General features: G+C 37.7%; 1 protein-coding gene and 1 non-coding gene across 2 annotated transcripts; both read right to left on the bottom strand.

The window, feature by feature from the left end:
- Nucleotides 1-3,047: 3,047 nt before the first annotated feature.
- Nucleotides 3,048-3,591, bottom strand: LOC126950034 (60S ribosomal protein L10-like). Its single transcript, XM_050783151.1, has one exon. It carries the CDS (start codon nt 3,539-3,541, stop codon nt 3,128-3,130), a length of 414 nt encoding a protein of 137 aa, XP_050639108.1. The 5' UTR covers nt 3,542-3,591; the 3' UTR covers nt 3,048-3,127.
- Nucleotides 3,492-3,626, bottom strand: LOC126951819 (small nucleolar RNA SNORA70). Its single transcript, XR_007724667.1, has one exon. It is a non-coding gene; the product is annotated as a small nucleolar RNA SNORA70 (small nucleolar RNA).
- Between the last annotated feature and the right edge of the window lie 11,174 nt (nt 3,627-14,800).

The raw sequence follows: 14,800 nt of genomic DNA, 5'->3' as shown, positions 1-14,800 counted from the left end.
TTCTTCCTCAGAATTGCTTTTGCTATTTGGGCTTTCTTTTGGCTCCACATGAATTTTAGGATTGTTTTTTCTAATTCTGCTAAGAGTTACATTGGTATTTTCATAGGAATTCCATTGAATCTATAGATTGGGGCAATATGATCATTATAACTATATTAATTCTTCAAAACCATGAACACTGATGTGTTTCCATTTATTTGTGTCATCATCAATTTTTTTATCACTATTTTATAGTTTTCCTTGTAGATATCTCTCATTTCCGAAGATAATCTCCTAGGTTTTTGTTTTGTTTTGTTTTGTTTTATTGTAGGTATAGTAAGTGGTGTTGCTTTCTTGATTTCTTTCTCAGCTAGATCATTATTGGTGTATAGAGATGTTACTGATTTTCGTACATAGATTTTGTATCCTGCAACTTGACTGAATTAATTTATCAAATATAAGAGTTTATTGGTGGATTCTTTAGGTTTTTGTAGATATAAGATCAGATCATCAGCAAAGAGGGACAATTTGACTTCTTTTCCAATTTGGATGCTTTTTTCCCTTTCTCTTGCCTAATTGCCCTGGCAAGGACTTCTAGTACCATGTTGAATGGAAGTGGTGAAAGTTGGCATCTTTGTCTTTTTCCAGTTCTTAGAGAAAAGGCTTTCAACTTTTCCCCATTCAGTATTATGTTACCTGTGGGTTTGTTCCATATGGCCTTTGTTGTTTTCTATCCTCAGTTATAGAATTTTTATAATGAAGAGATGTTGAATTTTATCAAATGTTTTATCTGTGTCTACTAAGCTAATCATATGGTTTTTGTTCTTCATCCTGATGATGTGATGATGTATCACCTTTATTGATTTGCATATATTGAACTATCTCTTGTATTCCTGGGGAAAGTCTCACTTGATCATTGTATATTGTCTTTTCAATGCACTGTTGGATGTGGTTTGCTAGTACTTTTTTGATTATTTTTGTGTCAATGTTCATCAGAGATACTGGCCTGAAATGTTTTTGTTGTTGTGGTTTGTCTTTATCTGGCTTTAGTATCAGGGTGATACTGGCCTCATAGGATGAGTTGGAGAGAATTCCCTTCTCTGAGACATTGTTGGAATAGTTTTAAGAGAATGGTATTTTTCTTCTTTGTATGTTTAGTAGAGTTCAACTGCGAATCCATCCACTCCTGAGCTTTTCTTTGTTTGGAGACTTTTTATTACCGATGGAATCTTGCTACTCAATATTGGTATGTTCAAGTTTCTATTTGTTCCTGATTACATCTTTGTAGGTTGTATGCTTCTAGGGATTCATCTATTTCCTCTAAGTTTTCCAGTTTCTCAGCATATAATTGTTCATAATAGTCTCTGATGATCGTCTGTATTTTTCAGGTATGAGAAAGGGTATATTTCCTTTTTCATTTTGTTTATTTGGGTCTTCTCTCCTCTTTTTTTTGTTACTTTAGCTAGTGGTTTATCAATTTTGTTTATCTTTTCAGAGAACTAATTTTGTTGATGCTTTGTGATGTTTTCAGTCTCATTTCATTTAGTTCTGCTCTGATCTTTATTACTTCTTTTCTTCTGCTAATTTTGGATTTGGTTTGTTCATGCTTTTCTACTTCCTTAATATGCACTGTTATACTGTTAGTTCATAATCTTTCTACCTTTTCAATGTAGGCATTTATTGCTATAAAGGTCCCTCTTAGCACTGTTTTTGCTATGTCCCACAGGTTTTGGTATGTTATGTTTTCATTTTCATTTGTTTCAAGAAATTTTTTGATGTCCATACTAATATCTTCATTGAACCAGTGATCATTCAGGGGCAAGTTGTTTAGTTTCCACTTATTTGGACAGTTTCCAAGGTTCCTTTTTGTGTTAGTTTCTAGTTTTATTCCATTGTGGTCCAAGAAAATAACTGATATGATTTTGATATTTTTAAATTTGTTGACACTTGTTTTGTGCCCTATCATATGGTCTGTCCTACAGATTATTCCATGTGCTGATGAAAAGAATGTATATTCTGCAATTGTTGAATAAAATATTCTGTAAGTGTCTATTAGGACCATTTTGTCTAAAGTTCAGTTTGAACCCACTGTTTCTTTGTTGATTTTCTGTGTTGATGATCTATCTAATGCTGAGAATGGCGTATTGGAGGCTCCCATTATTACTGTATTGCAGTCTATCTGTCTCTTTAGATTTAGTAATATTTGCTTTATGATAATGGGTACTCTAGTGTTGTATGCATATATTTAGAATTGTTATGGCCTCCTGCTGGATTGATCCTTTTGTCATTATATAATGACCTTATCGGTCCTTTTTTAACTGTTGTTGATTTAAAGACCTTTGCATCTGATATAACTATAGCTATTCCTGCCTGGTTTTGCTTTCCATTTGTGTGGAATATATTTTTCTATCCCTTTACTCTTAGTCTATATGTGTCTTTACTATTAAGGTTAGTTTCTTGTAAGCTGCATATAGTCAGATGATAAGGTTTTTTTTTTGTTGTTTACTTTTATCCATTCAGCCGTTCTATGTCTTTTAAGTGGAGAATTTATTTACATTAGAGGTTATTACTGATATGTGAGGCTTTTTTCCCTGTCTTCTTATTGTTTTCTGGTTGTTTGATATATTATTTGTTCCTTTCCTTTTTCTTACTATTGTCATTGTGGTTTAATCGATTCCTCTAAAGGTTATCATTTGAGTCCTTTCTTGTCCTCCTTTGTGTAATTGCTTTGCTAGTGAGTTTTATACTTCTGTGTGTTTTCATGATGGTAAATGTACTTCACTTCCAGGTTTAGGAATCCTTTGTGCATTTCTTGTAGGACTGCTCTAGTTTTAATGAATTCAGTCACACTTGTTGTCTAGGAAGGATTTTATTTCTCCTTCATTGGAGAAGGATAATTTTGCTTGGCTGAAAGTTTCTTTCTTTTAGCACTTTGAATATACCATCCCATTCTCTTCTGTCCTGTAAGGTTTCTACTGAGAAATCCAATGTTCATCAAATTGATTTTCCTTTATAGGTAAGTAGACACTTTTCTCTTGCTGTTTTATAGAATTTGGTCTTTGTCTTTGTTTTTTTTTTTTTTTTTTTTTTTGGACAGGAAGTAGAATTTATTGGTGAGTATTAAGTGGGGGCAGCATATTGGAAGCCCTCATGAGTGCAGGGCCCGCCATTTGTCCAGAGGACCACGATTGGGGATGTACTCGACCCCACAGCCATCTGGGATGAGCCGCTTTTCAGCCACCATGTCTTCAAATTCATCAGCATTGAACTTGGTGAAGCCCCACTTCTTTGAGATGTGGATCTTCTGGCGGCCAGGAAACTTGAACTTGGCCCTGCGCAGGGCCTCAATCACATGCTCCTTGTTCTGCAGCTTGGTGCGGATGGACATGATAACTTGGCCAATGTGAACCCTGGCCACAGTGCCCTGGGGCTTTCCAAAAGCACCTCGCATGCCCGTTTGGAGCCTACATTGGGGTAATGCAAAGTTAGAAACATGAATGTCCATCGGAAAGGCCTGTCTCCAAGGTCCCTTAGAGCAACCCATACAACAAACAGGCTGCATACACTACCAAGGAAGCTGCTGTTTGCAGTCATTGCACACTGGGCCCCCATGGTCTTTGTCTTTGACTTTGAACTAAAATGTGCCATGGAGAAGACCTTGTTGTATTATATCTGCCTGGAATACTTAGCCTTCTGTATCTTGATGTCTAAGTCTCTAGTTAGACTTGAGAAGTGTTCATCTGTTATTTCATTAAGTGGGTTTTCCACTCCTTTGTCTCTTCAGTCTCAGTAATATCAATCATTGAAATATTCAATCAGTTTATGTTGCTCCAAATGTGATTAGTGCTTTGCTCATTTTTTTTAATTCCTTTTTTTAAAAACTTTTGTCTGACTGGATTACTTCAAAAAATTTTCAAAAGTTGTGGGACCCAAGACTTATATTCAAGTTCTGTGATTCTTTCTTCTGTCTGATCTACTTTATTGCTGAAGATTTCAAATGTATTCTGTATTTTTTTCAATGAATTCTTCAGTTCCAGAATTTTTATTTTGGTTCTTTTTAAAAATATCTATCTCTTTTGTAAATTTCTCATTCATATCCTGAATTGTTTTCCTAATTTATTTGTATTGTTTTTCAGAATTCTCTTATATCTAACTGAGCTTCTTTAAAATCAATATTTTGAATTCTTTATCAGAGACTTTGAAAACTTATTTTGATTCAAAATCAAATTACTAGAGAATTATTGTGTTCCTTTGGAAGTGTCATATGTCTTTGCTTCTTCATATGCCTTGTGCCCTTATGTTAATATCTGTGCATATGGTGTAATGGTTGTTTCTTCCTATTTTTGAATTTACTTGGCAGGGCATAACTTTTTCCTGAAGATGTATCTATGGCATTGGTTATATAGGACACATTGACTTTGATTCTCAGTACATGCAGTAGTGTAGTCTCTGTACGATTTCTTTGGCTCTAAACATTGTCAGTGGTGTCTGTGATATCCTCAGGAGGTTAGGGCATGGTTATTAGTGGAGGCTGTAGTGAAGGTTTGCTGAGGACTGAAATGCCAGGTGGGCCAATCTTCAATCTCTGGTGGTGGTAGTGGTGGGATGAGTATGCCTATCTTTGTGCCCCAGGGTGGTATACACTGGCACCTGTGTTTACAGTCACTGACAGGCCAGGTCTTGAGCCTTCAGGTGACTTGCTTGGATGTCAGCAGTGGCAGTGGTGGACTGAGTAGGTGGGCAGGTGCTTAGGCCTCTGTGCAGCCAGTATGGGATGAGGAATGGCCACAGCAGTGGCGGGACGATTCTCTGGGTCCTGAATGGTATCTATTGATGTTGGCAGAGGCTGCGATGAGCTGAGTAGACCAGTCCCCAGGTCCTCAGGTGGTGCTTGCAAGTAGGTGCAAGCTGAGGTGATAGCAGCCAGGAGTTTAATTCCAACCTTAGGCCCCTAGGAGAAGTGCCCAGGTGCCCAAAGTTGTGGATGGGGTTGGCAATCCCCAGGACCTGGGGCTATATGCTCTGTCTGAGAGGGGATAAAACTGGGCTGGACAGGCTTGTGCTCAGGCCCCCCAGTGGTGGCAGCAGGCACCAGTCATTGGCAGGGGTGGAGCAATCCTCAGGCCCTAGGCAGAATGCTGAGGTGAGGGGTGGTAGCAGCTGCACTGAAGCCCTGCCACTGGGAGGATGGGGCTGCCCTTGGTGGCCACAGCCTGGGCCAGTGGGTAAGGAACGTGTGTCCCTTTCACAAACTAGTTCCAGCAGGGCTTGCCCCCACCCTGGTGGTGGTACTTCATGCCTAGCTCATACATCAACCCCAGCTGCAGGAGCCTCTGCCAAACTGACAACCAAATTCCAGATGCAACTCATATCCTGCTCGCTTCCTGGCACCAGCAGTTGCAACCCACACCTCACTCATTTCTTAGCCCTGCCTGTGGTAGCACTCCCAGCATGCTCCCCAGCCTCAGGAACAATAGCTCACATTTCTGTAATGCCTCAGTTCTGGCACCATTGGGCCCCAGAACAGTGTGCAGTCTGCCAAAGACTAGGTTTGAAAATGGCATCTTGCTGTATTATCTGCTTAGGTCTCAGAAAAGGTGTGGGACCCAGCAGTGGGAACTGGAGCAGTGACATCCCGTGGTCTTCCAGCAGCTCACTGGGTTTGTTTCAGGGGTTGGGAGGTTCACGTGGTTTTCCCATGGCCAGAATTGTACAGTTCCATGGTGGGGCTGTGGGCTACTGGAAGGGTCTCTCACTCAACCTTTCCCCACATTGGGAAGTTGTTCTAAACCAACAAATGTTTAGGGGGATTAAATTGCCCATTCGCATTTCAGTTACATTCATGGAAGATGTACAAATTAGGGAACTGAAGACTCTACTCCATGGGCTCCATTTTCTTAATAAGTAAATTAAGGTAACTGGATTAGATACAAGATGATAAGCCCTTCGGGTTTAAGCAAAATTTTAAAATCTTCACGGACTTTATATTCTAGCAAAGAACATAGATAGTAAGCAAATAATCACAAATGTGGTGAATATTTACACAAGACTTATATGCATATAACACAGGGGCTCAACTTGGCAAGGGGGTATGTAGTTATAGTTGAATAATACTTGCCTTTGAAAGACATATTTTAAATATTCGTGCCAAGACCTGAAGTAGCTGGGAAAGGGGGGGTCAGGGAAAAGGAGTTGGAAGAGTCCATTCCCAGCAGAAGGGGCAGTGTGTGTGAAGCCCCAGAGTGGGAGAGAGTCTACGTTAGATCCAGAGGGCAGCAGGTAGAGCAAGAGAGCTAGGCAGGGTTGGAGTATACAAGGTCTTGTTGCTTATGACAAAAATATGGGGCATTACCCTATAGGCCATTGGAAGCCTCTGTAGGAATTAAACAGGGGAATGTCATTAAAAGATGATCTGCCTGCAGAAGAGAAAGAGAATGGATGGGAAGAGGGTGACACTGAGGTCAGCAGTCCAGTTGGGGGGTTAAGGTGATAATCCAGGAGAAAGACCAGGGTCACAGCAATGGGATGCAGAGAAGCAGGCAGATTCAAGAAAGATATATGTAAAAAAGAATGAACAAGACTTGGTGAGATTGACAGGCTATAGCAGGTAAGGGGAACAGAGGGGCCAAGGAAGACTTGACCTTTCTTTTTTGTGTAACATAGTAGATGTTGATATTTACTGAGATCAGATACTGGGAGAAGAAAACAGATTTGAAGGAACATATGGTGAACTCTATTTGGGCCAGATTTTGGCCAGATTTGTAAGGCAACCATACAGAGAAGCCAAATATATAGTTGGATAGATAGGCCTAGATCTCAGAATAAAGGTCTAGGCTCTGTTGTTTACTAGATGGCAAGATTAATAGATTCTAGAAGAGCGTAAGAGCCAATATTATTCCAACAGTCAGCAAATTGACCTTTAGTTCAAGGTGGGAGATGCCATAAGCTCTCCCAGAAGCAAAGAGACTTAAGGGCAGTGACAGGTAATTCCATGTGCCTAATGCCAACTAGGCAATGATCTAACCTCAGTTCTCTAACAGTAGAACATGCTCATCTAAACCAAAGACTCAAGAGTCATTGGAGAACTGAATTATGGCAGCTTACATTTATTAAACCAATATTACATAACAAGCGTACATATTACCTTATTTATTAATGTGGGGATAATCATTATAAATAGTTGTTGATATAACTCTGAGTTCATATTATCTATCTTTTTGTTGGGTTATTATGTTATCTCACTCAATCCTCAGAACAACTCTATGAGGTAGGCATTATCATCAACCCCATTTTATACATGAAGAAACTAAGTTTCGAAATTATGAATGACCAAGGGAGTGCAAATGCCATGATGCAAACCCAGACCTGTCGGACTCCATAGCTCTCCTCCTCATCTCTAGGAAAGACATTTCCAGAAAGTTAACCTAACAGATGGATTTTTTTCTTCCCCTGAGGTTTAAGAAACAAGCTCCAAAGCAAAACAACTAGTCATTCTGCTAAGCCTCTGATTGTCCTGTCCATACTGTCATCTCATACTAAGAAATATAGTCAGGAAAGATGCTATTAGCAGGAAAAGGTCTACTTTACAGTTACAGAATGAAATTGCCAAAAATCTAATTTTTCCAGCCCACTACAGCATATGGTCCTAGGGAGCCCAGGGCAAAAAACAAGTTGGTATTCCTTATTTTTCAAACCTCCCCAAACCTGGAAGTATTGCAGGCCAACAGACAACAGTCATGGTATCTCAATGTAGCAGTGGGAGAAGTCATTTCCTTGGTATGTGACCTTGGGCAGGAGACTTAATGTGAACTTTAGTTTTCTCATGTGTTCAATGGGGCTAATGGTGGTGTTACTTTATTTCAATAATTGCTACCCATACCATAGGGCTTAATACAGATGAGGCATTGCTCTGAACACATTGCATATATTATTTCATTTTTCCCCTAACCCCATGAGATACACTGAGTAGAATCTATTATCCTCACTTTACAGATGAGTGAATGAGGGAAGGAATTGAGTAATTTGCCTAAGTTTGCTAGAAGTCAAGTTGCTTAACAGAACTAAGACTCGACCCCAAGCAATCTGAGAATGACTCACCACCAAACTATACAGCTTCTTTCATGCTGTGAGGATTAAACGAGATGATGTATGTAAAGCATTCTAGCACATACCATATGCTTCATTAACACTATCCCATTATTTTTATTATACTTATTATTATTTAAAAACTGAAGCACAGGATGGTATTTAAGACTTCATGTATAAAACGGGGATGTATAAAATGGGGATGATTAAATTGTATTTAACAGCACAATTTCAGAGTAGACTTCCAACCTTTTTTAAGTTGTGTGAAAAAAAGAAACATTATTTACAAGCAAGACTCTTAAAACCCATCCTAGAGGAATGGCACATTTTTAAGCATCCCATTTAGACAAGCAGTTCAATAAATGCCAAGGGAGCTGAATGGCACTGTGGACCAACTGCTGAGGGAATTCCCCAAAAAACTATCGGGAACACTGTCTTCAGGGCATCATCAGTGCACTCATCCTTGCAGACTCTGCCTCCCTACCTGACAAACTTAAGAAATTGTCACACTCTTTTATTGAAGGAGAAGAAAATAAAACTAATTAGAAAAGCCTTCTATTGCAATGTGAAGCCTACTTTTAATCCTAAACTTAGAAGAGGTAAGGCAGGACTGTGACTGTGAGTACAGGCTTTTATGTGCCTCCCACAGCAGGTTCCTCCTAAAAATGTAATCACATCCCCTCAGAGTAGTGTCCTCTGACAACCACATTTAAAGCAGACTCCCCAACTTATGCTCCTTTATTCCATCATATAATGGAATCCCTAATTATATCATTTAACTTCTTTGTTTCTCATCTATTTATCCCAACACACACCTCTAGAGAAAAGCAAGTCCCCTGGTCTGTTCAGTCTGCAAGAGTTCTGTCTGGTTCACCAACATATCCCCAGTACCTAATATATTCCAGTAACGGAAGAGAAATTCCAATCTCTATGAACATTTTGAAAAACATTTAAAGATGTCCAAATGTACAACCCACAGCAATCACTACAAAAATACCCTTTCTTCTCCTACTCTCAAGCACAGTGCCGTCCAATAGAAATATACCACTAAGTACCTATGTAATTTTAAATTTTTTGGTAGCCACACATTTTATTATTTATTTATTTATTTATTTTGAGACAGAGTCTCACTCTGTTACCCAGGCTGGAGTGCAGTGGTGTGGTCACAGCTCACTGCAGCCTTGACCTTGACCTGCCAGGTTCAAGTGATCCTCTTACCTCAGCCTCCCAAGTAGCTGGGACTACAGGAACACACCACCACGCCCAGCTAATTTTTGTAATTTTTGTAGAGATGGGATTGTGCTATGTTGCCCAGGCTGATTTTGAACTCCTGGGCTCAAGCAATTCACCCACCTCAGCCTCCCAAAGTGCTGGGATTATAGGTGTGAGTCACCGTGCCTGGCTATAGCTACATTTAAAGAAAATAAAAGCAGAGTGACATCAGCAAGATGCCTGCCATCTCTACTCCGTCCCAGAAGAAAGGACCAAGGCAATGAAAAAACAGCTAAGATTTGACTGGCCTGTCTAAGGGAGAATGCTGGAGTGCAGCAGTAGAGTAGAGGCACACTTGTAGTGATTGGAAGTCCAGGAGAGCAACATGGAGGCACCCAGCCTCTGTAGCCCCATCTCCTCCACCCAGATCAGATCAGCCTAGAGATAGGAGGGACATTTGTGGGGAAAAGGTAGGCAGAAGGTCCCTACCAGTTCTCATTGTCACTGCAAACACCTATAGTCCTTACTACAGGAGAATCCCACAGTCCTCACAAGCCCTGAGTCCAGTTTGGAGAACTTTCAGGAATTTACATGGCTGCGTTGTCCTGGATTGGGAGCACAGGGTGTGTACTCCCTATCCACCCCTGACCATAAACCCAGCTGCATATGCCCTCAACCTGAGAAATAGCTCAGTGAGCCCTCTCCTGGCAAAGCTGCAACACTGTCATCACAAACTCTGTCAGCCTAGGCCTCTGAGAAACTCACAAATGCCATTAGTATGGATTATAGCTGAGGAAACTATACGGAGACTACACCACTGCATCCATCTAGAACCAAGGCCAACACAACCCAATGAAATGACAGGCTAACACCCATTCCAATGAATAAGTCCTTTCCCACAAAACCTACTCCACAAATTTGGAAGAAGCAAATATCCAGCTGCATAAAAATCAATGTAGGAACACAATCATGCAAAAGCAAAGAAGCATGTCACTTCCAAAGGAAAACAATAATTCTCAAGTAACAGACCCCAATCATAAGGAAATATATAAAATGCCACAAAAAATAATTCCAAATAAAATCTTAAGGGAACTTTCTTACAAGAGAAAACAGATAGATAATTCAATGATATTGGGAAGAAATATTATTTGAATCAGAAATTCAACAAAGAGATAGATATCATTTTTAAAAAGCAGCAATTCTAGAGCTGACAAATTCAATGAATGAAATTTAAAAACACAATCAAAAGCTTCAAGAAATTAAAAAACACAATCTAGTCTAGAACAGAATACACCAAGCAGAAGAATGTCTGAACTTGAAGACAGGAGTTTTGAAATAACACAGTCAGATCAAAAAAAAAATAAAAAAGAATGAAGAAAGTCTACAGGATATATGAGACACCATTAAGCAAACAAATATTTGTACTATAACATTCCACAAAGAGAATAGACAAGAAATAAGTGAGGAAAACTCAAAATAGATTTAACTTAAGCAGGTCCCCTCCAAGGCACATTATAGTCAAATTGTCAATAGACAAAGATTTTAAAAGCAGAAGAAAAAAGTGTTAAGTCACATATAAGGGATCCCCACTAGACTGGCAGGAGATTTCTCAGCAGAAATCTTACAGGCCAGGAGAGAATGGGATGATATATTTAAAGTACTAAAAGAAAAAAAAAAACTGTCACCCAAGAATATTGTACTCAGGAAAGCTATCATTCAGAAATGAAGAAGAAATAAAATCTTTCACACACAAAAAAATAAATACTAAGGGAATTCATCACCATTAGACTGGCCTTAGAAGAAATGGGAGTCTCACATATAGAAGTGAAAAGAGGATAACTACCATCATGAAAACGTGGAAAACTATAAAACTCATTGGTAGAACCAATACACAAAGGAGAGAAAGAAATCAAACCTTAACATTACAGAAAATCACAGGCAGACAAAAAAAGAAACAATGAGAGAGGAAGTAAGAAAGAAAGATACACAAAACAATCAGAAAACAATCATTAAAATAACAGGGATAAGTCCTCAACATTTCAATAAAAAATCTGAGTGCAAATGAATTAAATTCATCACTTAGAAGAGATATACTGACTGAATGGATAAAAAACAAGACCAAGCTATTAGGTTGGTGCAAAAGTAATCACACTCTTGTCATTTTTAAAAAAGTAATTTAAAGAACTGCAATTTCTTTTGCACCAACCTAGTATATGCTGTCTACAAGAAATTCATGCCTCCTGTAAGACACATATACACTGATAATGAAAGAGTGAAAAAGATATTCATGCAAGTGGCAATCAAAAGTGAGCAGGAGTAGCTATACTTACATCAGACAAAACAGACTTCAAATTAAAAACTGTAAAAACAAAGAAGGACAATATATAATAATAAAAAGATCAACTAAGCAAGAGAATATAGAACTGTAAATATACATGGACCCAACACCAGGGCACCCAGATATCTAAAGCAAATAGTATTTGATTAAAGGGAGAGATAGACTCCAATACAATAATATAATAGTTGAGAACTTCAACACCCTACTCTCAGCATTAGACAGATCATCTCAACTTAAAAGCAACAAAGAAACATTAAATTTAAACTTCACCATAGTCCAAATGACCTAACAGACATTTATACAACATTTCAACCAACTGCTGAAGAATTCACCTTCTTTTCATCAGCACATAGAACATTCTCCAGAACTGACCATATGATAGGACACAAAAGAAGTCCCAAAGAAATTTAGAAATATTGAAATCATATTATGTATCTTATCTGACTACAACAAAATACTACACATCAACAAGAGGAACACTTGAAACTATATAAATGCATGGAAATTAAACATGCTTTCAAATGATCAATGGGTAGAAGAAGGCACTAAGAGTAAAATTTTAAAATTTCTTGAAACAAATGAAAATGGAAACACAACTTACCAAAACTTATGGGACACAGAAAACAACAGAATTAAGAGGCAAATTTATGGTAATAAATGCCTATATCAAAAAAAACTAGAAGGATTTCAAATAAACAACCTAATGATGCACCTCAAGCAACAAGGAAAGCAAGAACAAACCAAACTCAAAATTTGTAGAATGAAAGAAATAGTAAAGATCAGAACAGAAATAAATAAAATTGAGATTAAAAAAAAGATTGGCTGGGTGCAGTGGCTCATGGCTTTAATCCTAGCACTTTGGGAGGCCAAGGCAAGCAGATGGCTTGAGTTCGAGGCCAGCCTGGGCAACATCGTGAAACCCTGTCACTACAAAAAAGTACAAAAATTAGCCAGGTGTGGTGGCATGCACATGTAGTCCCAACTACTTGGGGGATTGAGGTGGGAGGATCACTTGAGCCCAAGAGATTGAGGCTGAAGTGAGTCATGATCACACCACTGCACTCCAACCTGGGTGAGAGCAAGACCCTGTCTCAAAAAAAAAAAAAAAAAAAAAAAATCAACAAAACAAAACGCTGGTTTTTTTTTTTTTTTTTTTTTTTGAAAAGATGAACAAAATCAACAAAACATTAGCTAAATCAACTTTTTTTAAAAAGAGAGAGAAGACCCAGATAAATAAAAAAGAAGACATCACAATGGATACCACAGAAATTCAAAGGATCATTCCAATAAATTTGAAAATCTAGAAGAAATGGACAAATTTCTGGATGCCAACAACCTACCAAGATTGAACCAAGAAGAAAGAAAAAATCTGAACATAACAACAACCAGTAAAAAGTATTTGACAAAGAAAAGTTTAGGACTGGATGGCTTTACCACTGAATTCTACCAAATCTTTAAAGAAGAATTAATGCCAATTCTTCTCAAACTATTCCAAAAAACTGAAGCAGAAGGAATTCTCCTTAACTCATTCTACAAGGCCAGCATAGCCCATTACCAAAACCAGACAAGGATATAACAAAAAAGAAAACTACAGGCCAATACCCCTGATGAACATAGACACAAAACTCTCAACAAAATACAAATTTGGTTTAGCAAACCAAATCCACCAACATGCTAAAAAGATAATACACCATGATCAAGTGGATTTATCCTAAGAATGGTTCAACATATGCAAATCAATAAACGCCATCTATAACATCAATAGCATGAAGGACAAAAACCATATGATTATCTCACTAGATGCAGAAAAAGCTTTTGATAAAATCCAGTGTCCCTTCATGATTTAGAAACATCTTAATAAATTAGGTAGACAAGGAAAGTAACTCAACATAATAAAGTACCTCAACATATATTGATAAACCACAGCTAACATCTTACTGTACAGGGAAAAGCTGAAAGCTTACACTCTAAGAACTGGAACAAGATAAGGATGCCCACTCTCACTGCTTTTATTTGACATAGTATTGGAAGTCCTAGCCAGAGCAATTAGGCAAGAGAAAAAAAATAAAAGTCATCCATTTGGAAAGAAGGAACTCAAATTCTCCCTGTTTACACATGACATGATCTTATATGTACATAATCTGAAAGACTCTATCAAAAAAAACTCTTAGAACTGATAGAACTTAGAACTTAGAAATTCCATAAAGTTGCAAAATACAAAATTAATGTACAAAGATTGGTAGCATTTCTACACACAGACAATAACTAGCTGAGAAAGAAATTAAAGACAATAAAAAACTACAAAATACTGATGAAAGAAATTGAAGAAGATACAAACAAATGGAAAGACATCCCATGCTCATGAATCAGAAGAATTAATGTTGCTAAAATGACAATACTATCTAATCTACAGATTCAATGCAATCCTTATCAAAATATCAATGACATTCTTCACAGAAAGAGAAAAATATTCGAAAATTTGCAAGTAGCCCCACAAAAGATCCAAATAACCAAAGCAATCCTGAGCAAAAAGAACAACGTTAGAGGTATCACACTATTAGACCCCAAAATATACTACAAAACTGTAGTAACTCAAACAGCATGGTGCTGGCATAAAAAGAGACACATAGACCAATGGAACAGAATAGAGAACCCAGAAATTAATCCACATGTCTACAGGCAACTGATTTTTTACTAAGGTGCCAAGAATACCCATTGGAGAAAGAACAGTCTCTTCAATAAATGATGCCAGAAAAACTGGATATCCATATGCAGAAGAATAAAACTAGACTACTCACCTCTTACCCTACACAAAAATAAATTCAAAATGGATCAAAGACCTAAATGTAATTCCTGAAACAATAAAACTACCTGAAGAAAACACAAGGAAAACACGGACATTAGTCTGGGAAAAGATTTTATAAATGATACTTCAAAATCACAGTTAACCAAAGCAAAAATAAACAAATGGAATTATATCAAATTTAAAAGCTTCTGTGCAGCAAAAGAAACAACAAAGGAAAAAAGATAACCTACAGAGAGGAAGAAAATATTTGCAAACTACACATCCAACAGGGGATTAATATCTAGAATATAAAAGGAACTCAGTCATCTCAATAGCAAAAAAAAAAAAAAATCCAATTTTAAAATGGGCAAATAATCTGAACAGATATTTCTCAAAATAAG

Source organism: Macaca thibetana, chromosome 3 (assembly GCF_024542745.1).
Source record: "Macaca thibetana thibetana isolate TM-01 chromosome 3, ASM2454274v1, whole genome shotgun sequence".
Lineage (NCBI taxonomy): Eukaryota > Metazoa > Chordata > Mammalia > Primates > Cercopithecidae > Macaca > Macaca thibetana.
This window is presented reverse-complemented; position numbering and strand designations above follow the sequence as displayed.

What these genes read in the sequence shown, in the direction of transcription:
- LOC126950034 (XM_050783151.1), bottom strand. Translation starts at nt 3,541, where the DNA reads ATGCAGCCTGTTTGTTGTATGGGTTGCTCTAAGGGACCTTGGAGACAG.